This window comes from Macaca mulatta, chromosome 4, assembly GCF_049350105.2.
Source record: "Macaca mulatta isolate MMU2019108-1 chromosome 4, T2T-MMU8v2.0, whole genome shotgun sequence".
Lineage (NCBI taxonomy): Eukaryota > Metazoa > Chordata > Mammalia > Primates > Cercopithecidae > Macaca > Macaca mulatta.
In genome coordinates, this window is record NC_133409.1 from 182,943,482 (window position 1) to 182,970,654 (window position 27,173).

At 49.1% G+C, this 27,173-nt stretch overlaps 1 protein-coding gene across 8 annotated transcripts in view; it reads right to left on the reverse strand.

The window, feature by feature from the left end:
* Positions 1–27,173, reverse strand: part of DUSP22 (dual specificity phosphatase 22) — a 58,363-nt gene that overhangs the window by 28,433 nt on the left and 2,757 nt on the right. For 4 of the 8 annotated variants that reach the window (XM_077998618.1, XM_077998616.1, XM_015135395.3 and 1 more), the window contains exon 2: positions 10,685–10,767. Coding sequence is in view for 5 of the 8 variants with exons in the window: in XM_077998616.1 (XP_077854742.1) it covers positions 10,685–10,693 (9 nt within the window). In the remaining 3 variants the exon portion in view is untranslated. Of the gene's footprint in view, positions 1–643; positions 721–10,684; positions 10,768–17,972; positions 18,007–27,173 lie in introns of those variants that run through there. The other 4 variants (XM_077998617.1, XM_015135394.3, NM_001260542.1 and 1 more) reach the window with 2 other exon arrangements.

The window sequence follows — 27,173 nt, forward strand, 5'->3', positions numbered from 1 at the left end:
CCAGAATTGCATCTCCTCTGAAAGCATCCCAGACTTACTATTCATGTCACCTAGCCTCCCGTTTCCAGTGTCCACAGCACCTAAAACAGCCAAACACGAGGGTCTTCTCGGGTTGGGGTCTGTGAAGGAGAAGCTGCAGCATCTCAGCGTGGGCGAAGCAAAACACAAGCTCTTCATTGGTGCCAGAGGGCCCCGAGGCACCCTGCAGGGAACCCCAAGGACTGTACTCAAAGAGCTGAGACTAAGTAGAACCCACACAGCGGGTCACAGGAGTAACAAAGATGTGTCTGTCTCACAAGGTCACGTGCTCACAGGCTGCGAAGTCCATCACATAACACCACACAAAAGCAAGACGCTGGAGGATGGCCACCGTCATTCCCCAGTCATGCTGTCCTAGCATTTTCTTGCATGGTTTTATTCAAGAGCAAGGGCTTAGCTTCCTACATGCATACACTGCGATACTGTGATGCTCAAACCTTCAAGTCCAGCCTAGACCTCTCTCCTGAGCCCTGGACCTGTATTTCTATCCACTGATGAATATCACACGAACATCCCACCCACGGCTGAGCTTGGTCCCTTTCTTCTACCTGGCTCTGCTTCCTGAGCACTCACATCCCTGGGAGGCAGAGCCATGGGTACTTACGGCTCACTGGCTGTACCCGCAGGCATCCCTGACTCCCCAGCCTGAGAAATGACTTTCTGTCTGTATTTTGAAGATGTCTGATGAGGTGCCTGAGTTTATGGCTGTTGTAACTTCTTAATGGATTGTTCCTTTATTTATGTAGTTTCCCTCTTTACCCTAATTATTAATTTTTCTTTTGCTTTCAATTTCATTTTATCTCATAAAAACTATCGCTATGCCATCTTCCTTCTGCTTGATTCTTGCCAGAGAATCTTTACCCTTCTTTCATTTTCAAGCTTGCTATGTCACTTTATGGAAGATTTTCAGATCAAATCTGATCCTTTCACTTCTAAAAAGAATCCAGTCCCCAGCATCCCAGTTCAGACCCTCATCACTTCTAACGAGGATTACTTCAAGAGCTTTCAAGGGTCTCTGGGGTATCCACCTCCCTCACTCCACTCCATCCTCGAGGCAACATCCTGCAAAAGAAATCTGAATGTGTCCCCTGGCTTCATTCATGAATCTTTGCTGGGTCTCTGCTTACTGCAAGATGAAGTTCAGACTCCACAGCTTAACAAACAGTGTCTCTGCTAATCTGCTCTGAGCCTGCTTTTCCAGTCTGGCCACGCTGGTGAGCTCTCAAGAGTGCCAGGACACACCTTCTCCTTGCATTCCCCATCCCTCAGTGTGCGCTGTGCCTCTGCACGTACTGCTTTCTCTACCCAGAATCCCACCTCCAACTCAACTGCCATCTCCATCACTGCCTAGCAAACCTCTGTTTTCATTTAGGACCAAATTTTCACCTCTGTTGAAGCCTTGCTGTCTGCCCTGCAGTGTTAGCTGCTTCTCCTGGGTTCCCAGGGCCCTAGCCTCTGGTATGCATTTTTAAGGATTTACACGCCCGCCTCTCCTTAATGCTGGGACACATTCCGCTTCTCTTTGTATTTTATCCCCAATCCCTGCTACGAGGTAGGCGCTCAATAAATGTTTGCTGAGTCTGAAGGGATAACAACTTCCAACGCAGCCAAAAGGAGAACTGAAGACGGCACCACCCTCACCCGTGCTGACCACTGTCACCACTCTATCATCAGGTGGGGCTCGTCTCCCCGTCCCTGACCTGCCCCGAAGCACTAAACCTACGGAAGACATGCCCCTCGCCCCCTCCCCACTGAGTCAAACCACACCAGTCCTGCGAGGCCGCCTCAACACCCCTCTCCTGACAAAGGCTTCCCCAGATCTCCCAGCCCACGGCCATGCAGCCCGTGCGTGGACTGGCAGAGCCTGTGCCATCTACGATAGGCACTTTGGCTGCAGCGGCGTCTGTGCACTACATGCTTCTCCCAAAACCTGGGTTTGGAGATCCTGGCAGGTCTCGCCCCTCACACATTCCCCACCGTGGACGGGGCGAGATGCAAACCAGGAAATCCACTCCAAGAACGCAGCCCTCCACACACCTGCGCCAGGCGACTGCTCAAGCAGAGCAGTCAGGAGGAAACGTCCAGACACCGGGACTTAAACACAAAGGCAAAATCTAGAAAGAGCGTTCTGCAAAAGTCTTCAGCTGTAAGGAGAGGCTGGTCAGTGAGTGTGAGCCCGAGAGAGAAGCTTCCCAGCTGAAGGACAGGGTACCTCTAGGAAGCCAGGCCAAAAGAGCTCCTTGATTTAGAAATTTAAAAAACCGTTTCCTCCCTAGGCTCAGTTAAGTACCGGAAGATCTCAAGCCCTCTGAGTCCAGCCATGCAGGGGTTCTAGGGCTCCATTTGCAAGTGAGTCTATGGCAGCAGGACCAGCAGGCGGAGGGGCCGCCCTCACACACCTGACTGCCACACAAGAAACCTAGATGCAGCTTGCTTCAAGAAACAGCGATTACTAGACAGTTTTCGATCCCTGCTATAATCATTTCTATTTGAGTCATATCTATTTAAATCTGGGGTTGGCTTCAAACAAATTTGCCTCAACACATGAAAGCTGCTGTAGCTTTTGGTACAGCAAGTACCACTGATTCTGGGTGGCTTCAAAGAGGTTTTCCTAGAGAGGTGAAACAACTGAGGTGTGCTGGAAACAACTGTCAATCTGAAAACCATTCCAGGTCAAACAGCAACTGGTTTTCAAAAGACTTGGACCTTTCTAGCAACTTGACACCCACAGCGTTTTTCGGTAAGATAGCTGAATTCACCCACGCTGGAAACAATGGCCAACGTGAATAGGAAATCTTGCCCAGTGCTTCGAGCTGTGTCCCCCGGGGATCTGTGAGTCCTGAAAAGGGGCACAGATTCATTCTGTGTCCAATCAATCAGGCAGAAATAGAGCACACAGGAAATAAAGTCTAGACCATTAAAGAAGTGTCTTGGGCCATCTTCTCCCTTTGAAGATTAAGATGACTGAAACGAAGTGGATGACATACTTGCTTTGGACCAATTGGCCATGGACAGCAGGATGTAGCCAAACACAGACTGCCTTCCAGTCAGGCCTGAACATTCAAATGAAATCTACCTGTCACTACCAGACACACAGAGCGTGGCCACAGACGCCCTTCCCTTCTCTCTCTCCCTCTCTTCACTCAAATAGACACTTGGACATGATCTTACTGTGACAAATAAATTCAAGAATTTTTTTCTTTTTTAAATAGAGGAAAAAGTGGGAACCATCCGTTCCTCCCTCCCTTCCCATCCGTCCCTCCCTCCCTTCCCATTCTAGTTCTCTAGGAAATAACCAGTTTGAGGAGTCTGGCATGGTCCTTTCCAGCCCTTATCTGTGCATCGTCATGCATATAAATGTAATAGAGAAATACACCATTGACTTTAAATTTTACATTGATGTGATTATATTATGGGTATCATCCTATAACTTGCTTCTTTTTCTTAACAGTGGACTTAACCCTGTGAACACACAGACGTCTTCCTTTTCTTGTTGAATTGCTGCCAAGTATTCCTGAATACGGATGAACCATCACTGACCACTCCCCTTCGGCCGAATATGGGGGTTGGCTCCAACCTGTTGCCATTACAAACAGGGCTGCCATGAATGGCTGCACACCTGAACGTCCGCACTCATCTGTGTGTGTGAGATGTGTGGCTTTGGGGGTCATCCTCCTTGTGCCTGGAGAAGTGCAACCTATAGCTTCTGTGACTTGCAGGTTCTGGACAGGAAAGGCCCTGGGGTCCTGAGAGCTGAGGCCTGCTGTGGTCAGCTGGTGAAAGGTGGAGCTGGAGGTGACGGCCTGCATGGCAGCCTCAGTGGCTGCTGCAGGAGGGCCACAGAAAATGAGGCTCTCCCTTGACGAGAACACAAGTCCCTGTGCCCTGAACGTCCTCTCAGCTTTTCCTAATGATGATAAGCTCTACGAAGCCTGTGACGGCGTTTCCACAAGCTGTGTCCCCACCCTGGCATGGGGCTTGACCACGGCAAAGCCACCTTTAATTGACTGTCACTGTCTGTGTCTTGGATGCATGGTCCTCCTTGCAGAGCCAAGCTTTTAATGCCAACCAAAGGTAGCTCTCTAGAGATCAATCAGAAAGTCACAGGAGCTGTGCAGGTGATTATTGGTTGTTAATAACTTAGGAAAGGATCATTCCGAACTAGAGGCCACAGCAGCTCTATAGAGCAGGACATCCACAGGCACCACTGCTTACCAGAGAAAGGAGGAACCACACAGACAGCCCAGTTTCTAGAAGCCAGGCTGCACTGGACTAACCGATCCTCTGGCTTCACAAATTGCTCGTGATAAAGAAATCATTCTTGACCCAACTCTACTTTCATACCCTAATGAACCACCAGTGACCAAAGACACGACAAGACATGATTTCTCACTTTGGAATGGGGCTACAAAGGTGCATATCTCGCCTTTCATTAGCAGACGTCTGCAGAGGGGCCCGTGTGTGCTGGATCCACGCTGAGTGCGCTAAGGACCAGAGAAACCCCAGCACGGCGGCTGCCTCTGTGGGCCTGCAGGCCAGCTCAGGAGCCCGATGTGGGCCATGAACACTTAGGTCATCAAGCACAGGTTAAATGGATGCTTAATACCCTACAGAAGTAGTGACAGTGCACACATAACTCATGGCCCAACTGAGAGTACAAACTGAAGATATTACAGAAGGGGGGCAGAAGTCCTGAGCTCAGAGGGCCCTGACGGTGTCCCTTTCGGAGGAAGGAGAGCTGGGGCTGAGCTCGGAGGGCCCTGACGGTGTCCCTTTCGGAGGAAGGAGAGCTGGGGCTGACTCAGAGGGAGGGGAGAATTCATGTGGGCAGGAGAGGGTGGGAAGAGAGGAAAGAGAATACACACATGCCTTCTTCAGCTTTAAACACCCTTTATCATCTTGTTTCTGGCTTGCTTTACATTTGGGGAGCCAACAAAACTTCTGTTCAAGAGAAACGGGGTGGATCAGCAAGAGGAACACGTGGCAGGAAACCAGGGCCCCTCCAGGAGCCTCAACCTCAGGGCCACGTGGCTGCTGGGCAGTGACCCAGGGAAAGAGGACGGGGCCATCCAAGCAGACTGGGCATCTCACCTTGGGGAGCTTGCTCATCAGTAAGCAGGTAAATAAAGACAGAAGTACAGGCATACAGATAACAACCAGAGGCAGAAGCCAACCACAAACTAACACAATTGAAGTCCTGGCACCAACACTTCCAAAAATGTCTTCAGTGTTAAAAGAAATATAAACAGAATCACCAAGAATAAATGTCTGCATATGAAAACATCCCATTCTTTTAAAAATACCATAAATGGTTCACACTGAAGACAGAAAATACCCAAGCTGAACTCTAGCTCATAAAATCTACCTGGTATACAAACAATACCCGGTCTTCATAGATGAGTATAAATCACTTTTTCTCTACCTGATCCTGCACTGTAATCTTACGTGTTATTTTTAAAAAGGTCAGGTTCTTCGTGTTAGAAGCTTAGTGAAGGCGTGATAATATTTCTTAAAACATTTTTTTGTTAATAGTGAGAAACAGTTTTGTTTCCTGCAGGTGCTCTGGTGAAATACACAAAATGAAAAATGAAACACCGAAATTTTTACATTAGAAAGAGTTCTGTTTCTTTTTTTCAGGGGAAGGGAGAAACCTTTCATTGCCCAATATTATTTTCTCAGCAACTACAAACAATATCGGGTTTCTGATTTAAAAAATCACTGTCTTTGCAACCGGAGTTTTCACCAACCCTCAAACCCAGAACCATCAGCAGATGCTGGAGACGCTGCCCCCGCCCAGCCCCACAAATAGGAGACACTTCTGAGCAGACACGAGCAACCCCCTGACAAAGTCCGAAGCATGGAAACAGGTGGAGGAGGATTTTGTTTTTTCCTCTTAAGCAGGTCTGGGCTTACCTTCTATTGAAATTAATATACGTGGCAATGATTTTCCACCATTTTACCAGCATCATGTGCTCCAAAGTTTCGATACCAAAAGTGTACTCCTGAAGGGCTATGGCTGGCTGCAAAACCCTTGCCTCTGTAGTGAGAAGGCCTCGGTTCCAGCCCTGGCCCTGCCACGTGCTGACAGATGATGAGAAGTCGCCCAGCCTGGGTAAGCCACAGAGGCACCAAAATAACACCATCCACCTTGCTGGACTCAGGGTTCTCAGAGGGTCATGTCCTGGCATTCTCTACCAGCTGGAAGGCCAGGGGTCACATTTTCTGAATTCCTAGGCATCGCCAAAGGCCCAGTCAGATGTCTACAGATTTGGCGGCAGAAGAGGGACCTCATTCTCTGGGCTTCCACCGGCTCTGTTCCTACGGGATTTGCTCCTGCTCCAAGCCACAGCTCTTCTCTCACTGCCATTAATGTTTATAAAGCATCTACAACGCATATCTTGTGCATACACCAAAGGCTCTGCCAGGGAAGATCTTGGAATGAACTCATTTCTGTTACCCACAGTACCTGTCCCAAGGCCTGGAACGTAGTAGGGGCTCAAGAAATGAATAAATTAGTAACCCTTTGTCTTCAAAGGGAAGAACTATCTGGAAAGGGACGGGATGTGTGAAGAGGGTATTTGCAGCAAATAACAGCAAAAATCTTGCTAATTAGAAGTAAAGAAGAGCGAAGATCAAAGCTCTGTGCTGGTGATGGCGTAGGGGGGAAAGGCACTTTCATACATTGCTAGAACAAGCACAAATCACACAACCTTTTTCAAAGGTGATCTGGTAAGATCTACCAATACCACTAAGGATATCAGAAACATCGGTCGTGCCAGGAGAGAACGGAGGCAGCGAGGCATGCCAGGAAAACCACCGGTCTGAACGGGGACTCCCGGCTTCCATCAGGCTATCCAGACGGCCGTGGAAATGAACCCCAGGCAAGCCCTTTCATGTCTCCCGTCGTCCAGGTTTCCAGGTTTCTGTCCACCCAGCGATGGAGCTGGGCTTGCTGACCTCTAGACCCTGCTTAGCTGGGACTTGTCTCAGACACACAGCGGCGGGCACAGAAACGGGCCAGAGCTGCTCAGAATCTCAGATGTGACTTTAGGGCGGACCAGAAAGCCTGCAAGTCCCCAGGTTTCTGTTACGTTTCTAAGATCTTCATTCTGGAAGGTCTACTCCTCAGCCACTCTTCTGAAGAGGTAGAAATTGGAGACACAGGCCTTTTTCCCTTGGCCGACCACCTCATCCCTCATGGTCCAGGGGCTAAACACACCTTGTCTCATCCACCCAAGACGCACTGGAGACCATCCAGCCGCTCCCTGACCGCAGCCAAGGCACAGCCACTCCGAAGGCCTGAGAACAGACCTTCCATGTTATTTCTCCAGCCAGGCTGGAGGAACAGTACAAGATGCTGTGAATGCTATTTTGGGAAACCCCAACCCCCAGCAAATTACCCAAATAATGGAGTCTGATCTAATCCAACCAAAAGCAACCAAGTCCCAAGTTCCTCAGGTCCTTCCTACGTAAACTCAGTAAGTGTATAAGGACTAAAACTGTCTTCATCAGATCTCTCGTAGCGGGTGCATTTCATAGCACAGTCGTTGGTCAGGAGTTGTGACAGGTTACAGATCATTATCTCCAGAGAGGATGGAACAGACTCAAAAACTGTACAACCTTCCATTCTGCCTATGGCAGGTTCTCACAACAAACCAAGTAAACCAGGATTGAAAGGCAGCGTTATGTACGGAGGCAGCCTCAGCCAGCAACAAGCCCAGAGTGGCACCCTCCCCTCCCACCCAGGTGCCTCGGCCCAGCTGCTGCGTAAGCAACCCTCTGGACCAGTGCTCACCCCCGAGGCTCCCATGGGGGCCTCCTTATTTGGATCCCCTGGATTTCACAGGGAATATTCCAGGGGGTCTCAGTAGGAGGCGCATCACATAAGCAAGCACACACCATGTTTCCCGGCTCACAAAGGCCGATATATGTCTGCACAACAGGGCTCTCAAGCCTTTATTCTGACTACACGACCGCGAACCTTCCAGAGGGGAACAAAGTGTGCTAAGTTTTCTAAACTTGCATGACCACATCCAACAACATGAATACCCTCTGTCACGTAGTCTTCGTCACAATAAACGTAGAACTAGAGTAGAAACTCTTTGAGAAAAAAGACCTTTGTAATGGATGCTAAGTACCCCAGAGCTTTAAACTCACTGAGATGTTCGTTGGAAATGACCCAAAGAAGTATCCACAGTGTAGTGCCCAGTACACAGCTTCACAGCAGCAGGGCTCGCGGGACACCTGCATGGACGTAGTAAGACCAAAACCCTTCCATTTTAGACAGGAGCTACCTTCCCACTTCCTACCAAGCCCCAGCCCAGGGCTGCCCAGAGAAGCTAGCGGCCATCAATAAACACGTGTGGTTTTGACGATCTCAGAAAATAGAGGAGGCCCAGCTCTCTACTCGCCTACCATTTATCCCTTCACCCTCACTTGGGGGCTCTCACCAACCGGGGGGTCAGCGCACTGCATTTGCTTGGCCCCGCACAGTCGCCCCGCTCACCTTCATCCCTGCCCCGTTTCTCTCCCAGGATCAGGCCGGCAGAACATGGAGCTGCCGAGGCATCAAACCCATCCATTAATTCCCCACCGACTGCAAACACATCATCTCCCTGACTCATCTCGGGCTGCGTGAGGACACAGCTTCCAGATCTGGATTTGAAACTCAAGACAGAAGGCTGCCTTTATGCCCCAGGCAGACAGCTAAACAAAGATTTGAAACTTCTAAGAGTATAACTTAGTGTGGGCACCACCAATTCAAGTAACTTTGGTGCCTCACTTTTCCCCACTGTGCAATCAGAGGCTGTTGTTTTAATTTTTAAAATAAGAATAGACCATGCATTACTTGCGAACTTAAAGATTAATAAAATGCTAAGGGGGCAATACTAAACTACATTATGCTACAAAACAGTGCTATAACACTTAATAAATATAAAATCACATGGAAGTACTTATTATGAAGCTAAGATAATAACAGCACCCAGAGACCACAACAGGATGTCTCCAAGAAAAAGCCATCCCAGTGAAGAAAAAGGGCAGCACTTCTCTCTCTTTTTAATGGCAGAATTTGTCCTTATAGACTGAGCTACAAAGGGAATAAAAAAGCATCTGCAGTGTGTTGTGCTGGGAACACAGTTTGCCCGCACCTCTGAGGTTTTACACAATCGGTGGGCTTTTTATACCTGAGTTACAACCCCCGCTGCTTCACTCGCCAGCCTGTGGCTTCCCGAGTGACAAGGGCTGGAGCTTTGATTTCTAACACTGGCAGATCTCCTGTCTACACAGAGGTTACAATGGGAGCAGATTTAAGGGTCATGTGCACACACGACAGTATGTTCCATTAAATGGAGTGTAAGGCAGGCAGGCAGGCCTGGGGGCTGAGGGTGGAGAGGGCATCTCTGCAATTTATTAAAATAAAGGAAACCTCAAGCCTCATCTTGTGATTTAAGAGGAAGTCAATCATGACCAGTTTGCAGTTTAACTTACCATCTTGGCCATAGCTTGGCTGTATTTTAAATACAAACTACTGTTGATAGATTAAAAAATGGCTATTTTCAAAGGAACTGTTAGGCTCCAAAAACTGTTTTGTTGTTGTTGTTATTTCCAATAAAATCACGCTGGAACACAAATTACAGCACCTTACCAAAAAAATTTATGAGCTAAACAATACAAGGAAGTAGGAGCTCGGCGATCTGGAGAAATTGAGGTTTGTTCACCATCTATGGTTCTCTGGTACTACAATGTTTAGTAGAATCATTTATTATTCTACATTCTCACTAGTTTTAGCTTGCTTTATACTAACTAAAATCTGGCAGCCTTTATGGCTAAAGAGAATAGATACAATTAAAAAACATTACCTACTCTTGCCTAATAGAAATCTAAATGAAAACAGCCTGAACCAGGATTCTTTCTTTCAGAACAAGTCACCCCTCCCTTTCCAACACCCCACCCTAAAATAGAAAAACACAGACACATCGCAACCACACAGCATTATTTTCTAAAAGGAGGTAACTTGGGCTCTGTCAAGGCCAATAAACATAAATAGATTTTACCTCTAGCCAACAGCTCCAACCGTCCATCAGGGTAAATTTAAAGATGTTTTTGGAATTAGTGCACAAGCAGACACACCCTGTTTACCCTGAAAACCTAAAACACAACAGCTTCTACACGAGTCTCCAGGTTACAGGGCCCTGGGAAACCTCCAGGCACAATTTACCTTCTGTTTTCTTTTACCCCTGAATGCCAATGGTGGCTATTTCAGCTTAAATGGGACAAAATCAGGAAATGAGCAGGCTGAAGCGTTTTGGATTTTAAAACCAGAGATAACTCTGAAAGGAATGAAAATGGGCTTTAAATGTCCGTAAGGTCCAGTGGGAAATGCAGCATCAGCTTATTGCTAGGCATTTAGCCAAGAAAGCCAAAGTGGCAACGCAGCAGGACGGTGATCAGAAAAAGCACACACCCTTGCACCACGCCACAGACAGCGCGGTAACGTAAATACGGCCTGAGCACAATGGGAACACCCTCAGAGACCGCAGGAGCAGGTTCGCACGGAGAGAACGTGGCTGCCTTCGTGAACGTCACACGCACTCCCACGGGATACAAATGAAGACACCCACACACGCCCCCGCTGCTCTCTTACCTCCAGCATAGGCCGGGCACTGTCGTGGACAGACAGAATATGTGTCACCTTGTTCTTGCTCAACTGTTCCGCATCCCTGGCATCTGTCAGAGAAGAAAGGGGATGGACATTTTGGTATCTTTGCAAGTTAATTACTCCTAAACTCTAGCCAGAAAAAAAAAAAACCCACAAAATGAATTGCATATTTCTTTCCTGAAACTTCATAACTGACCATACATGTAGGGAATTTCGGGCTACTGCTTTCATACCTTTTGTCTAGCTTTATTTCTGATTGTCTCATCTTTTGACCCAAAGTGACAAAGGAAAAAACTTTCTATGAGGAACAAGAGTCCCTTGAAATGATCAGGCACAGAAAGGCCTCTGGAATATAACAGCAGCCTCCGCTCACTCCCGCTTGGCTAAATGGCTACCTCGAACCATCTGCTATGTGGTCCCTAGACGGATGCCAAGGAGCCATAAGATGCCGCACATCACAGTCCAATATCGTACAGCCAGTCATTAACCAACGTCACTTCTATAAACCAACGAGAATTCCTGCTGAACAAGTTTTTGTAATCACCACTCTCCTGATTCGCCTTGTTTTCTTTAAAAACTTGAGCCTCTATTTTATTCTCCGGAGCACTCCCCAAGGCAACTTGAAAGTGTGTTTCAGGCTATAGTCCTCAAGCTTGGCCCAAATAAACTCTCTGTATTAATTCTGCCTCAGCTTCTTCCTTTTAGGCAAAAAAAGTGTTAATCTAGAACTTGAAGTGCACTTCGATTAATCAACGTTGTAATCATGATGGATTACATCATCAAGAAGCTACATTTACGAGACCATTTTGTAGTCAGCATTTGTAAGAGACGACCTTAGGTCAGTCTCTTTGCATGAGACACATAATATTAGGGATATTTAAAATATATTTTTTTAAATTCAATGACCTGTTAATGATTAGAATTCTTAAAAAGCTAAATACAAAAGAACCACTAACTCCGGAAGACAAAGGAGCCTGTGCGTTACTTCTTTCCCCAGATGTCAAAAGCATGGACAGTTCTGGAATCAGACAGGCCTGTGGTTTACATCATCTAGATTCACCTTAAAGCACAATTAGAAAATGAAACTCGCTCTGGAAATTCCAAACAGAATTGTCTATCAGCTCTCAGTTGGCTATTAAATTATCTCCATATGAAACTAAGAAGAAAATAAAATTATATTCCCTTCCAATGTTCCCACCTGCAAAAAGAAGACTGAATGGTGTGATCCCCCGAATTGGAAACTTCTACTAATCTACAAAACAGGGGCCAGCAGGAAATCAGGAGGTCCACTGCCCTGCGCCCCCATCCCAGCCTGGCCAAGCTTTTCAAAATGATACAGGAGAAATGGATTGAAAGGCAAATGTTTAGGCCGGGCGTGGTGACTCGCGCCTGTAATCCTGGAACTTTGGGAGGCCGAGACAGGCAGATCACCTGAGGTCAGGAGTGTGAGACCAGCCTGGCCAACATGACGAAACCACGTCTCTACTAAAATTACAAAAACTATCTGGGCGTGGTGGTGTGCACCTGTAATCCCCGCTACTAGGGAGGCTGAAATGGGAGGATCGCTTGAACTCAGGAGGCAGAGGTTGCCGTGAGCCGAGATCGCCCCACTGAACTCCAGCCTGGCAACAGAGTGAGAGTCCACCTCAAACAAAACAAAACAACAACAACAAAGAAAGGCAAACGTTTAATTGTCACGGTTCTGGAGACTATTTCATGGCATGGGAAAATGCTCAGGGTATAATGTGAACCATGAATGTGACACAAACCCAACGTATAAAAGCACAGAGACAAACACAGCAGGGAGCATGGTGGGACTGGTACAAAGGCAGCCCCAGCTCAGAGACGGAATTACAAGTGGGTTTTTCCTTATCGTTTACGTGCGCGCGCGTGTGTGTGTATGTGTGTTCTACATGAGTGGCTCCAAAGTCTAACACCCTGTGAACTATCAAGAGGCTCAGTTAGAAAGGCGGAGGCCAGAGCTTAGTTCCTGATCCAGCCCGGGGCTGAGGCATCTCCATTTCCAACAAGCCTTGATGAGGACGCAGAAATCAAGAAACGTTGTTCTAAACATTCAGCAACGTCAGGAAAAAAATTTAACTAATATCAAAATACCAGTTTCATTTTAAGACTCTTTTCATTGCTCCAACTTCTCAGGCTTCACATTCCAGGCTACTGCTTTCCCAGATTCAAATTCTCGAGCTTCCAATTTAGGGCTATTGCTTTCCAGTATTTTGCCTCAGTTTATCTCTGACCGGCTCATCTTTTGACCCAAAGTGAGAAAGAAAAAACCTTTTTATATGAGGAACACGAGCCCTTTATCAGGCTCAGAAAGGCATCCATCATGCAGGAACAGTCGCCTCTCACTCCCGCTCAAGCTAAACAGTTACCTCGAAGCCCCCTGCTATGGATGGGAGCCATCTACACAGCACATGCAGACTCACTGCCAACGCCCCACCCCTCACAGGTTGGGGTACCAGCAGGGCTGGCTTAGAATTAATTAGGCAGAAGCTAGAATCGTTTTGGAAGCCACAGGCAGCCAGTCCCACATTCACACCAAAATGGGATTTTCCAATCGCCACCAGCATGGACGTTTTAGACAAGCAGTGAACCCGCAGGAGGTGGGACAGGCACCCAGCAGATGTGGGGCAGCCTGACGGGGCCAGCTCATCTTACCCTCCTGCCTGGCTCCTCCTGACACCCATTCCGCCTGGCGTTCGAATTTTAACAATCCGTATTTGTTTCAATCTACTTTGCTCCTTTCACAGCAGCTTTAATGAGATATAATTCACATACCATAATATGGACCCTGATCAAGTCCATGATTCAGTGGTTTCATACGTTCACAAGGCTGCGTAACCGTCACAGATCATAACTTTAGAACATTCTCTTCACCCAGTAAAATGCCTTTATAATACAAATACACAGTGAATCTTTTTAAAGTGGCCTGGGGAAAAAAAAGTATACTTTTCTGAATACAGAAGACCACTCGATATCACACAACAGCCAGCGGACTGCTGGACTCCAAAGCAAAGGGAAGCACTCCAGGGCCAGCGCTTCTCCTCTTCCTCACTGCATGCTCGCACCATGTCCGCTGATGCATCCCTTCCCGTGAGGCACAGGCTCTGCCCACTTACTCGAGTGCATAAAATGCTTAATGAAACCTGCTGGGTGATGACCCTGGAACTTTATTTCTTGCGGACTTCACATTATTGATTGTCCTGGAAGGCCAGGGAGCAGCGAGGTCACGAGCTGGGAATCCATCTGTAAGGCCCAGGGTGGAGCTTCCTCGGGGCACAGACACAAGCTTGTATATTTCCAGCGCACTCCTCCTGAGCATAGACCTACAGGGGCAAAACTAGCACGCTGGTGCTCAGCACGGGGTCCTCCAACCCGCGGCACAGCATCACCTGGAGCTGACTCCACCCCGGGTCTACTCCAACCGGCAGCACAGCATCGCCCGGAGCTGACTCCACCCCGGGTCTACTTGATCAGAACGTGCACTTTAGCGAGAACCCCAGAAGGCCACGTGCACCCTAACAGCGAGCCCCAGAGGGGACGGACTTCGGCCTGGTGCCAGTGGCCCCTCCCCAACTGCCAATCACAAATGCAACAGGCTGGTAACTCATAAAACCAACAGGAAGGTAACCAGTGGGGATCCACGTGGAAAAGGTAAGTCTGGATAGACATATGCTGACCTATGGAGCATGGTTATTTTGTCTCAGCGAGCTGGCAGCAGACTACCTCTGACCAGGCTGGCCTTGTCCAAACAACTGGGTACCCACCAGGGCTGTCTGTCTCCCTGGCAGACACAGAACACAAGCTCTAGACTGCGAACATGGTCTCAACACGCACCACCGGCAAACACACCGTGCCGAAGAGCATTCCCTCTTTTCTAGAATCTGTGGACATCTTCAAACAACGAGGGCTTCCTCTGTCAGCTGACATCCACTGTTGCTGGTGCCCAGTTGGAAGGAAGCCATGGACCCACCCTCTGGCCCAGGGAGGGGCTGCTCTCTCTGGCTTCCCTCCTGGCGTGTGGGCAGCCCCAACAGAGAGGCTCTCACCAAAGCGTCGAAGACCCAAAGGCCGGGCTCAGAGCTGGGTTTGTTTGTGGGTCTTCTCCAGGAGGAATAGTCACCAGGTGCTGCAAAACCATTTGTTGATTCATTACAAAGCTTTTTTTTTTTTTTTTTTTTAAGGGTTGCCGAGTGACATGTGAGGGATCCCACTGAAAGGAAGGAGGGAAGAGGAGAAGGAAGGAAGGGAGGGAGAGAAAAAGGAGGGAAGTGGGGAGGGAAGAGAGGAAATGGGAAGGGGAAGAGAAGGGAGGGGAGGAAGGAGAAGGGACAGAAGAAGGGAGTGACTGTCCACGTTCCTTTCCACTTTCCTGGTTCCTGTGTTACAAGAGGTACGTATTACTTGTGATTTTAAAAGAGCAAGATAAATGACTATATGAGATGCCAGGTGAGAGCACAGATGACAGCTGGATTCACCGCCCAGGAAAAAAGAAAGAGGCCACATTCCACACAGGTTTCCACCCTTGCCAGCTAATGCCACCCAGCTGCCTACTGCAGACCTGGCATCTATCGGGCCCCATGGCAGTAGCAGTGAGTATGTGGGTGTTTATTTCTCAGGGCACCAGGTATTGGGCACTGAGCCCACCAAGGGCATCACCCATCATCTGGGTCAGCCCCGCGACAGCCCTGTGAGGCAGACGCCATCTTCCCAGTCCACACCCCCTGGTGTGTAACTCGTCTGAGGACACACACTGGCCCCTGCCTGTTCTGCACCTGCTGTTGGACTCTGACAGCCTGAGGACAGGGACGCTGGTCCACATCCAACTCCCAGCACACTGTGTGCTCCCGACAAGCTTGTGCAATGAACAAGTGAATTCACAGCACAACGGGGGAAAATACTTCCTCTCCTTCCAGCCCTATTGCCAATTCACTGCACTCTCCTTCCTTTCTTTCAGACAAGCCTTGTACCTGGAAAGCGTTTAATAAACGTTTGGCTAACGAGTGAATAAAACACAACCTCATGCCAACATCAGAATAACTCAAGGTAGTAACACAGCATCAACCCGAAGAACAAGGAGAGGAGGTGGGCTGTCCACAGCACTCTCAGAGACTAAACCACAAAGCACGAGACCCAGGAAGCTGGAAGGAGTCCTATGTCACGGAATATTTAGAAAACAGGTGTAGCGTGTAGTATGAAAAGAATTTTAAATATTTTCTTAAAGCCATCCTTCCAGAAAAGGTAACCTTTCATGATTAAGGCTGAAACTCTCACATACTATTGTCAGAAGTATTGAATTTGGTTCATATTTATTAAAATGTTCAATTTCAAACCTTTCATCCAGCAATTCTACTTCTAAGAACTTATCCTAAACTCTGTTCTCAAACACACTCCCTTTCCCCATGGAAATAGTTAATACCTCACTAAGTAACTCTGACATTCGCTACATTAATGTCCCCCGGCCTGCCCCCCACAACAGGTTTGCTGCTTTTTCAGAACCACAACGCTTACTAATTTAGCAAGCCCAGTACTATTTTTAACATGCTGTACAATCAGCAGCTGTCAGCTCTGTGCTTAATTCTCCTGGAGGCCAATGAGTGAGCTGGAGGGAGATGGGGCGGGAGGTGTGTGGAAATAAACATCATACAGAGCGCAGAGAAATAATAAAGATTATTTGCACAATCAGTTTGAATCTGAACTCGGAAATTTCAGCAGCATCCAGAAAGCCGACAGGAGTGGCCAAGTTCCGGCTTGTGAGGGAAGGGAGGAGCAGGAGCTGCCGACGACACGGTCCGGCTCTGTCCAACCTAACACGGTGGGGCCTTGTCTGCAAGCTTCCCAAGCCCCTCCCAGCCTATTAAGGGCCCCTCATCTCTGTCCTCCCACCTCATCTCAGTGATTCACTTACACAAACTCTGAATGTCACCTGGCAGGCGGACCTGGCCCCTCCCTGGAAGCCGACAGGCCCAGGGACCACCGAGCTCTAGAGCTGAGTGAAAATAGAGTCAGTAGCCGACAGCGAATCAATCAGTACCGAACAAGGGGCAGGAAATGTGTGAGAAGAGCAGCAGCAGCAGACGAGGAGAATCTGCCAGAAATGAAATTGTCACTCTTGTTTCCCGGGTGACTTAAAAAGAACAGGCTTCTGAAAATTTCTCAACAGTAACTAAAAAATGAAAGTGGTCAAAGGTTATAAGTCGGTCACGTGATTGCTGAACGTGCCTGTTGTCCACCATCTTCTGATGACAATGTCCCAACGGGTGTGGAGAGTTAAAAGGAGCACCTGAGGCAGAGCTGGAGCCTCACAGCCTCACCCCACTCCATCAGGGGACGGGCAAGGGGTTGGGGTGCACCCAGCGAGGGGCTTGGGTGCACGTGGTGGCCACTCCCAGAACAGACCGTAGCCTGAGCCTACACTTGGCCTGTCAGTCTCACCCATGAGAAGTCTAAAGCTGATCTTTTAGAAAGTGAACTCACTTTTGGTGGAAACAGCCCAAATGTCCACGAACAAATAAATGGAAGCAAAATGAGGCCTCTGCACACCATGGAATACTATTCGGCTTTAAGAAGGAAGGCCGGCCGGGCGCGGTGGCTCACGCCTGTAATCCCAGCACTTTGGGAGGCCGAGACGGGCGGATCACGAGGTCAGGAGATGGAGACCATCCTGGCTAACACGGTGAAACCCCGTCTCTACTAAAAAATACAAAAAACTAGCCGGGCGCGGTGGCGGGCACCTGTAGTCCCAGCTGCTCGGGAGGCTGAGGCAGGAGAATGGCGTAAACCCAGGAGGCGGAGCTTGCAGTGAGCTGAGATCCGGCCACTGCAGTCCAGCCTGGGCAACAGAGCAAGACTCCGTCTCAAAAAAAAAAAAAAAAAAAAAAGAAGGCAGGCCATTCTGACACTTGCTGTGACATGGATGAACTGAGACACGGTGTTCACTAAAATAAGCCCATCTCAAAAGCACAAACACTGTGTGATTCCACTAGGAGGAGGCTCTGAGAGTCGTCAGATTCTTAGAGGCAGAAAGCAGAATGGTGGCTGCCCGGGGCTGGGAGGAGCGGAATGGGGAGTTAGTGTTTAACAGGGACACAGTTTCAGTTTGGGAACGGGAAATGTCCTGCAGAAGGATGTTGGTGACGGCTGCACAGCAATGCAAATTACTTACAGCCACTGACCTACACACTTTAAAATGGTCAAGACGACACATCTTATGTTCTGTGTATTTTGCCACAACAACAAAACAGCAAGAGCTCACCTTTGAAGTTGCCGATGTACAGGCCGGGCAGGATCTAGGAGGAAGACAGACACAGATGTGAGCCTGGCAGATTCTCAGTGGATGGTGTTGCGGAAGGGGCCTCACCCAGCAGCAGGATCCCTGCAAAGGCCAGGCGCTTCCCCAGTACAGCCCCTCCCTGACAGACGCGGGCGACCCAGCACCCCCAGCGGCCTGTGGAAGGCTGCAGGTGGTGCCCGTCGCCTCGCTGGGTTGAGGGCCCGGCTTTGACCCCGTCATCCTCATTTGCAGCCCTGCAGTGCTGGTGGGCATTCTGAGGGCCCAAGTCCCCTGCCCCGCCTGCCCACCCTGGCCCCACAGCCCTGGCGGCCCCGCAGCCCTGCGCTCTGCTGCACAAGGCCACTGCACACACGGTGCCCGCTGCACACACGGTGCCCGCTGCAGGCGGTTACGCTGCCGCCCACCTCACCCTTGGCCTGTCCTGAGCCCTGAGTCCAGGGTTGGTCCCCGACTCGGCCCCCGACTCAGTGCTGGTAGCCCTCCGTGTCCCCTGGGTGGCGATGCTGTTGCGAGGGCATGACCAGGTGAAGGCCCATCTGTCTGTCGGGGAAAACTCCTTGGGCAGCAAACGAATCCTGTCGCTCACTGCTGCCTCCCGAGCCCCAGGCCAGGATGACAGTCAACAAGGGGTTGTTAAATAATTAAATACATGATCCAACCTGCAAATATATGCAAGTTAATAAGAAAACATCTTTGTTGCAAAATGTCCAAGGAGTGGTTCTCAAACCAAACTCCCCATCAGAACTCCGGACTCTGTTAAAAACAGAGACTTCTGGGCAAGCCCTCCTCTCCACCTCCAGCCCCCATACGGAATGATTTAGCAGATCAGCAATGAGAACTGGGGGTGGTTTCTTTCACACCCATGATTTGCGAAATAGGAAGCAAATTCTTGTCTTGCCAGCACTTTGCATGGACACTCTAAAATTTAAATAAGGACACGGTACCATTCATTAAAATGTGCTCACTGTATCACTCACCATGATTTCCAAGCACATACACCCAGCGGTTTTGGTGACACTTCACCACAGATCCCCGGATGTCCCAGCCTCACCCTCCTGTCTGCCACTCCCATCCCCGCAGCTCCCGTCTTCCTTCACTCCCACTGAGAAAGTCGAAAGAGCCTGTAGTACGGTTCTTCATGTTTGCTGATTTCTTCGAGAATCTTCCTGACCACCGGCTGCCTCGCTAAAAACGGATGGCTCATGTCTAGTCATTGCAGGGGATCTATCGTGGCTCACATCAGGGCAGCAGTGCTAGGCCCAGAGTTAGTCTCTCTGCAGAGGGACAACTAGCCAAGGGGCCACATAATGTATCAACCAAACTGGGACAGTCCAAGAATGAAAACAGGCTCTGCTAAATCATTACTTCAGGAAAACAGGCAAAAACCAGCAGTGCCCCGGGCGCAGGGCTGTGCGATCACCCTGGCTGACTCAATACCCAGAGTGGTAAGGATGCGAAATTAGCTTGGACAGTGCCCCATGAGACGGAGCTCAGTTATGTCCGTGACTGAAGTCACCGATGGAGGCAGGTCGGGTTAGCCCCGTAACCAGGGGCATGTGAGACGACGTCTCAGAGGACGACGCCAGCACCCACTGCCCGGGAGCTGAAACACCTGACAGGTCTTTCTGGAAGCATCATCAGTCTTTAGGATTCTCCTGGGAGGAAGGGTGGAGTCTATACTTTATCATTCCTATTTTGAAACACAGGAACAATGCAAGCTCGCCCTGGATGTGGATCCCGCTGACGTTCTCCGGCGACGCTTGGCTGCGCAGAGCTTTGCCTGTCTTTTTCAGGACGTGGCAGCAGATACTGAAGAGCATCATTGCCACGTGGCTCCTCTGGCTGGCAGTGCAATGACCCCTCCTTGACCGAACTTTAGCCAGGTTCCTGAGTCCTTTTCTCAAGAAGGCCCGGTCCTTGGCGAGCAGAGACCTGCTGAGTGTATCCCCTAAGACCCCACCAAGCGCCCCTTCCTCCACCCTGACGTCTAATCCACTTCCCCTGAGTGGCGTTCCACCCACTCCCTCACCCTGCCCTCGGCTTTCCATCCACCCTCGTCCCTGCCACACTGGAGTCGAGTCCTCCCCTGTTGCAATAGTCTTGAATGGAGTCTTCCTTGCTGGCTTAAGCAAGTGTCAAAAACACTTTTCTTTTACAGCAGTGACTGCAAATGGCTCCATATCTCTACAGTTACAATCACTGGGTGATTTTCTAGATCAAAATGTTTCCAGACCATAAGCATGTTTATCTGCCCAAAGTCAGAGCACATACTGCCGTGGACAACGTTCCTCGGGCACAACGCTGCACACTCGGGGTACCGGTGTGACTGAGAGACAGGGTCCTGCCCTCACGGAGCAGCTCATGTAGGGAAAGGGGAGGTGACCTGACCACTCTGGGGTCACAGAGGGCTTCCTGGGGACAGTGGCACTCAGGGGAACTGCAGCCCAAGAGGAGCGGGCAGACAGGTAGGGGACAGAACAGTCAGCCTGGAGAAAGGGTCCTGTCTCTAATGGGGAGGAGTGGGAGAGAGATGGAGAGAAGGCAGGGGCCAGTGCAAGGAGATGGCCCTGCACAGCGGACACTGTGGCCACTGGCCGCTATCCAGACTCCGAGTTAGGTGCCATGAAATGAAATACTACTAAGATGCCTAAGATGTGTGGGACTGTGAGGAAGACAATCTCATGCATTTTAACTTAATACATCTTGAAAATGGTATGAAAAACAGGAAAGGTAGAGCTGTGCGCAGCACACTCCCTTCGTCACCACGCGCACCTCGGCGACGGCGACGGCGGCGTCCCGGAGGGGGGCTTCTGCACTTCTCTCTGAGCTTGCCTACACCACCTGACGCGCTAGTCCTGTGCATGCACTATGCCAGTTTATGGTGGTTTTTTTTTTTTTTTTTAAATCAAGAGGGATTATTTGGAAAACAGATTACGGCCCATCTTTGCTTTTTTTCTTTGTACATCTACTGTCTTCTCTACTAAACACAAACTAATAAATTTTATATTATCTTTAAAATTAAATGAGGGCATGAGAGTAGACCATCTCCACATTCTAATGTTGTAGAACCGTGATGTTCTGACTCCTAAATTCACCGTCTGGAGCCCGGCTTGCTGCAGAACCATCTCGAGCAAACCACTCTTTTCCCACCCCCGTGTCGAGTCCTCCTGCCCCGATGATGCCACCTTCTCCCAGTCACCCTGCATGGAAAACCTGGGGCTCCCACCGCTGTGGCACCTCTCTCAACTCTCCGCTCCCCTCCTCCCGGGAATTAGAAGACCCTCACGGTATCCCTCCTCGGCCTTGCCCAGAGCCTCAGTTCCCACGGGGGTTACAGTAGTAAACACAGAACTCACTCCTCTGTCCTATCAAATTAATTTTCTAAAGCCATATTCTTCCTGGGTGATTTTCTACCTCAAAATGTTCAGTGACAACCCTTTTACTTAAAAAATCAAGGCCAAACATTCAATACATATTCAGCATGGCTTTCGCACGTTGGCTCCAACGTATCTCTGAAGGGTTCCCCTAACTTCCTTCTCACGTCCAGCCGAGCCAGGTCACCCCCACTCTCCCAATACCCCTTACTGGTCCCACCTTGCAATAGCACTTTCTTTGCCCCAAATAATCGTTCTAAACAGAGAAGAAGTTCCCACTGTGTGGGGTCCTTTATCCCCTGGGTATGCTCGAAAATCACAAACCCTGTAATGGCCATTTATTTTAGTGGTTTTCCAGTCTCTGAAACCCTTTCCTAGGTTTGGGGATATCCTGGGCCCAGGGAGTCTGGGTGGGAAGCAGAGCCTGGCTCTTAGTACAGAAGCTGCCAAAGCCGGACACCTGCTCACATGAGCCTTCGCTGCTACATGGGTGTGCCCGTGTGTGACGAGTCTGCTCGCCGACGGCAGGGGCGGCCTGGAGTGTCCTCTTTGGCAACAGGGCTGTTGGCACCTTCAGAGTCCACTGGCTGCAGCATCAGCATCTTGCAGTAGCCCCAGAAATGCCCTCAGTGACCAGTTTAAGCATCTGCTCCTGCCAAGGTTGCCCCGAGTCTGGCTCTCCAGCCACCAGGCTGTCTGCTCTGCTCTGTTCCACCCAAGGTAACCACGTTTGGATGCTGTTGCTTACCACCACGGACCCTGATGTGGGCTTTCAACCTGGAAATCACAAAAATTTTGACCCACCTACTTTCACGATATTTTTGTTGCTGGTAATCCGTGCGTACAGAGAAAGAGAACATGAAATAAAATCGAGTGACTTTCCAGCAGAGGAGACCTGGGAAAAACAAGTGTTCATCTGGTACAACCCGGCTGACCAGTCAGCCCATGCAGGAGCTGAGCTCAAGCCAGAAGCAAGAAACACAGAGAGAAAACGAAATCATGACCACCTGGTAGAAAGCCAGGCCAAGTCGGAAAAAAGAGTTTGTAAACGCAACTCGGGAATGTCCCACTACGCTAAAGTAAAAAGCACAGAATTGATGCTAATCCTCTTCAGGCCTCTGAAACCGTCCTTTCCCTGTGCTGGGGATGCTGGTCCTGAGCAGCCTCCCACAAGATGACCATTTCCAGGGAGGTCTCTCCTGACCACCGAACTCCCCGGCACTCTCTCTCTCATATCGCCTTGTTTTATTTTCTTCACCACAGTTATCAGTGGCTAAATGGCTTTATTCATTTCCTGACTTTCGGATTGATCTTGCAGCAGGGGCTGCATCTGTCTTGTCTCCTAATGTGTCCCTAAAACCTGCCCAGAGTCGAACACACTGAGAGGAAGTCAGTGAACAAACGGTGATGAAACAGCACAGGCCACAGAGGAAGATGGTCTCTGGCATTCTGCAGGTCAAAGATTCCTGTTTTCTGTTACAAGACTGTCTGGGCATAGATAATATAGGCAGAACCCTTCTGCAGAAATGCTCTGAAATCATCCTAAAGATTCTCCATGCTTGATGGTTCCTCTTGACGGATAGCTTCACACCCACGTGTTACACTGTGCTAACTCCAGCTTCACAGAAATGCAAAAACACAAATCCTCAGCCACAAAAACGCACTTAAGCACAAAAGAATACTGCTTCTAAGGCAGGAAATATTTTGAGTTTATTTTTTAAACATTTCTTTTAGTCCTTCAGGATGCATGGAATCTAAGAACCCCACCCAAACTGATGTTGAGAAGTAAATTCCTGAGCAAGCAGCCGCAGAAGGCCGTGTGTGGGGTGGGGTGGCGGTGGAATCTTAATTCTTTCTATGTCAGAAAGGACTTTCTGGGTTTCAAAGCCAGGGATGAAGGGGAAAAACTCTGGTGGATTCCTTGAAGGGTTAAATGTCACACAGACTTTTTAAATGCCATTTGGCCATGGACTTAACCAGTTTGCATATAAAAAGGGAAGAATATGAGAATATTCTCCTGGGCCCTTAGAACACTGCCTTTAACATCTGCTCTTCAACATGAAACAAAAATGTAATACTAAATGGAGAAAAGAGAGCCCTCGGGGGGTGGTGTAGAGGAAAGGAACCAGAGCCCACCAGCACGTGGCCATCTGTCTGTCAGTCCTGCAGCAGCGGCTGAGTGTTCACTTCCTGCAGGAGGCTCCTCTCCAAGCTGCCTGGGACTAATCTGCATGGCGGGATCTTCGTGTCTTTCATACTAACAACCCACTACAGGATCTAACACAGTGCCTTGACAATAGCAGGTGTTCAATAATAATATCATGAACAGGTGAATGGATGGATGACTGGACTATGCAGGCAACCAAGTCACCTGCCGCCAGGTGGAAACACATGAATTTAGCAGCACAAAAGTGCCTGACCTTCCAGTCCCTTCCCGTATGAAAATACAGCTTCTCAGCCCTGTAGCCCTATTCCACCTTTTGCTAACTCTCCAGTTCCAGACCACACAGGCCTCAGGAAATTCTGAGAGGAAGAACCCTCGATAGTGGTTCTCGACTGGGGATGATTTCACTCCCTGGGGATATCTGCCAACGTCAGGGACATTTTTGGTTGTCACAGGTGGGGAGGAGGTGCTACTGGCAACTATTGGGTGAAGATCTGAGATGTTGCTAAACCTCTCATAATCCACAGGGCAGTCGCACAAGTTATTATCCTGAAATGTCTACAGGAGCAGCCGTTGAGGAACACCGGTCTGTGCCTAGAGGGAACATATTCCCCTTGAATTATAATCCTTTCCCAACTACACTCCCTCATCTTCCTAACAGGGCAAAAGCCATCCTCAAACAAGTGTCAGTCACATCCAAGAATACTCAAAACAGACTGTATTTGAACTTTACAGTTTGGAAAACTGTGTTCTAATAAATTCCCATTTGCTTCTCCCAGTAACTCAAGTAGTAACCGGGGAAGGTATCATTACCCTCATTTCAGAGCCAGGGAGGAGGAGATTGGATTAGCTAACCTCCTAAGGTCTTTCAGTTCTACACATCTACGAATCCAGGAAGGAAAACAATCCTGACGCCGAGAAACATCTAAGTGACTTGTTCAAGATCACAGCCGTGAAGCAGCAGAGAGGCGGAGGTTCCCCAGGTCAGGCTTTTTGGTAGCCAGCCCCTCTCAGCAACAGTGAGCTCCCCAAGGGAACAAGACACACCCACTGAAGTGAGGCCTCCCAGCACCATGAGAGGCTTCCCGAGAAGAACAGGATGGCAGCCATTCCCACCAGGCAGGGAGAAGTACAGGATGGCAGCCATTGCCACCAGGCAGGGAGAAGTACAGGATGGCAGCCATTCCCGCCAGGCAGGGAGAAATACAGGATGGCAGCCATTCCCACCAGGCAGGGAGAAGTACAGGATGGCAGCCATTCCCGCCAGGCAGGGAGAAATACAGGATGGCAGCCATTCCCACCAGGCAGGGAGAAGTACAGGATGGCAGCCATTGCCACCAGGCAGGGAGAAGTACAGGATGGCAGCCATTCCCACCAGGCAGGGAGAAGTACAGGATGGCAGCCATTCCCGCCAGGCAGGGAGAAGTACAGGATGGCAGCCATTCCCGCCAGGCAGGGAGAAGTACAGGATGGCAGCCATTCCCACCAGGCAGGGAGAAATACAGGATGGCAGCCATTCCCACCAGGCAGGGTGCTTTCAGAGGACACACAGCAGGGAGGAAGGAAGAGGCCACAAGAGCAGGCAGGCCGGATGCTTGATGAGCTGAACGAACCCTGGCAGTCAGTGGAGGGCAAGATGCCAACCAGAGGGTCCTCATATCCTGCCCTAGAACACGAGGCTTCAGCCCACTTTGAGGCTGATCAAGATAAAGACTGCTGGCACATGAGAAGCATTTCGGGCAGCCTTCTCTGACATAATGTTTGGCTAGAGACTAGTCGCTGTTTTGTTTTTAATGGGGTATTGTAGTACTGAAGACTAATAAGTAGACAGTGAGGACAGGAGTTTTGTTTACAGGCTCTCCCCCAAAAGATTTGAGGGTTCAGACTCGAGAGAACTTTGAGTCAACTAGGAGTTTTCAAAGGCTCCACAGGAACACGACATTTGCATGCAACACCCTGCTCACTTTAACCCTAATCTTACCAGAGACATTTACTAGACGAACATCTCAGCAGACGAGTATCTTAGAGGCACTCTGCATTGTGGCTGAGCCACTGTGGCTTCGAGTCCCGGCTCTGCTACCCACCAGCTGGGTGACCCTGGCAGTTCCCTAACCTCTGTGTACATCGAGAAAACAGGCACGGAAATAACAGGACCTGCTTCATGGCGTTGTGGCTTACTCTACGTGGTAACGTACTCAAAACACACCATAAACTCACTGGCGATTATAATTTTGGCCAGCGTGGGGCATCTACCTAGGAATTGCACACACAAACAAACAGAAACAATAAAAAAATAGTTTTAGTTTTGCTGCCTTTTACCCCCTTCCTTATCAATGTCAAACATGAAGGAAGAGAGGTGATTTTGGCTATTTGACAAGTAATCGAAGCTATGAGGAGCTTTTCAAATTACTTTTTAGGAATTTTAAAACTGACTTGGGATGAATTGGCACCCAGCTCAAAGGACAGACTTTTCCTATCCTGAAAATCAGTAGAGACTGGGGTCCAAACCCAGTTCCGCCCTGCCTAGCACTGGACCTTATCTTACCTAACCTCTCCAAATCTCCATTCCCCAATCTGGGCAAATATAAGGTCGTTTGACCTTATAGGGCTATTGTGAGGCTGAGATTTTATAAAGTGTTAAAAAAACAAATGGTTCACAATGGTGTTGCTTTTTTTTTTTTTTGAAACAGGGTCTCCCTCTGCTGCTCAGGGCTGGGGTGCTGTGGTACAATCACGACTCGCTCCAGCCTAGACTTCCCAGGCTCAGGTGATTCTCCCACCTCAGCCTCCCAAGCAGCTGGGACTACAGATGCAAGCCATCACACACTCAGCTGATTTTGTTTGTTTGCTTGTTTGTATTTTCGATAGAAACAGGGTTTCGCCATGTTGCCCAGGCTGGTCTTAAACTCCTGGACTCAAGCAGTCCACCTGCCTCAGCCTCCCAAAGTGCTGTGATTACAGGCACGAGCCACCGCACCCGGTCCTGCCTTCATTTCCTCATCTTTAATTTTCTACAATACAAAAGCCTTTTTCCCTTCCATCTTCTGATAATCTGCTGTGTATACCTAATGGGAATTGGCACAGTATTTTGCCATACAGGAGACCGGAATGTACTGACAAGAAGAGCCATCATGGGGATGTGAAATAATAGAAACTGCTCTCCCAAAGCAGTCAGAATGGAGCCTGCACTGTTTAGACCAGAAACGTTCTTTTGCCAAAAATGACCAATGCGTATGAGATTGGAAAGAAATCTTGTCCCAGTAACCTCAGGGCACACACATTCCAAGTTACGTTAGTTCCCGAGGCATTGCACATATTTATAAATGTTCTTAGAAAAGGATTTCTAGGGGTAGCACCTTCCACTGATTCTGCAAATCAACATTCTTTTTTTCTTACAGATGGGAAAAACACGAAGCCTCGTTCCAAGTCACACAGTAATATGTGGAAAAGTTCTGGTTAAGGTTCTTAACTCACTGGCCTCCAGCAATCTACTTTGCCACGAACTAACCTTGTGATTTGGGGTAGTTCCTCCTGATCTCACGTAAACATGTTTACTGCAGCAGGATTCCTTGCCTGGGCTGAATGCCCCTTCTAGGTCACTTTCATCCTATCTTCTGCTTCCCC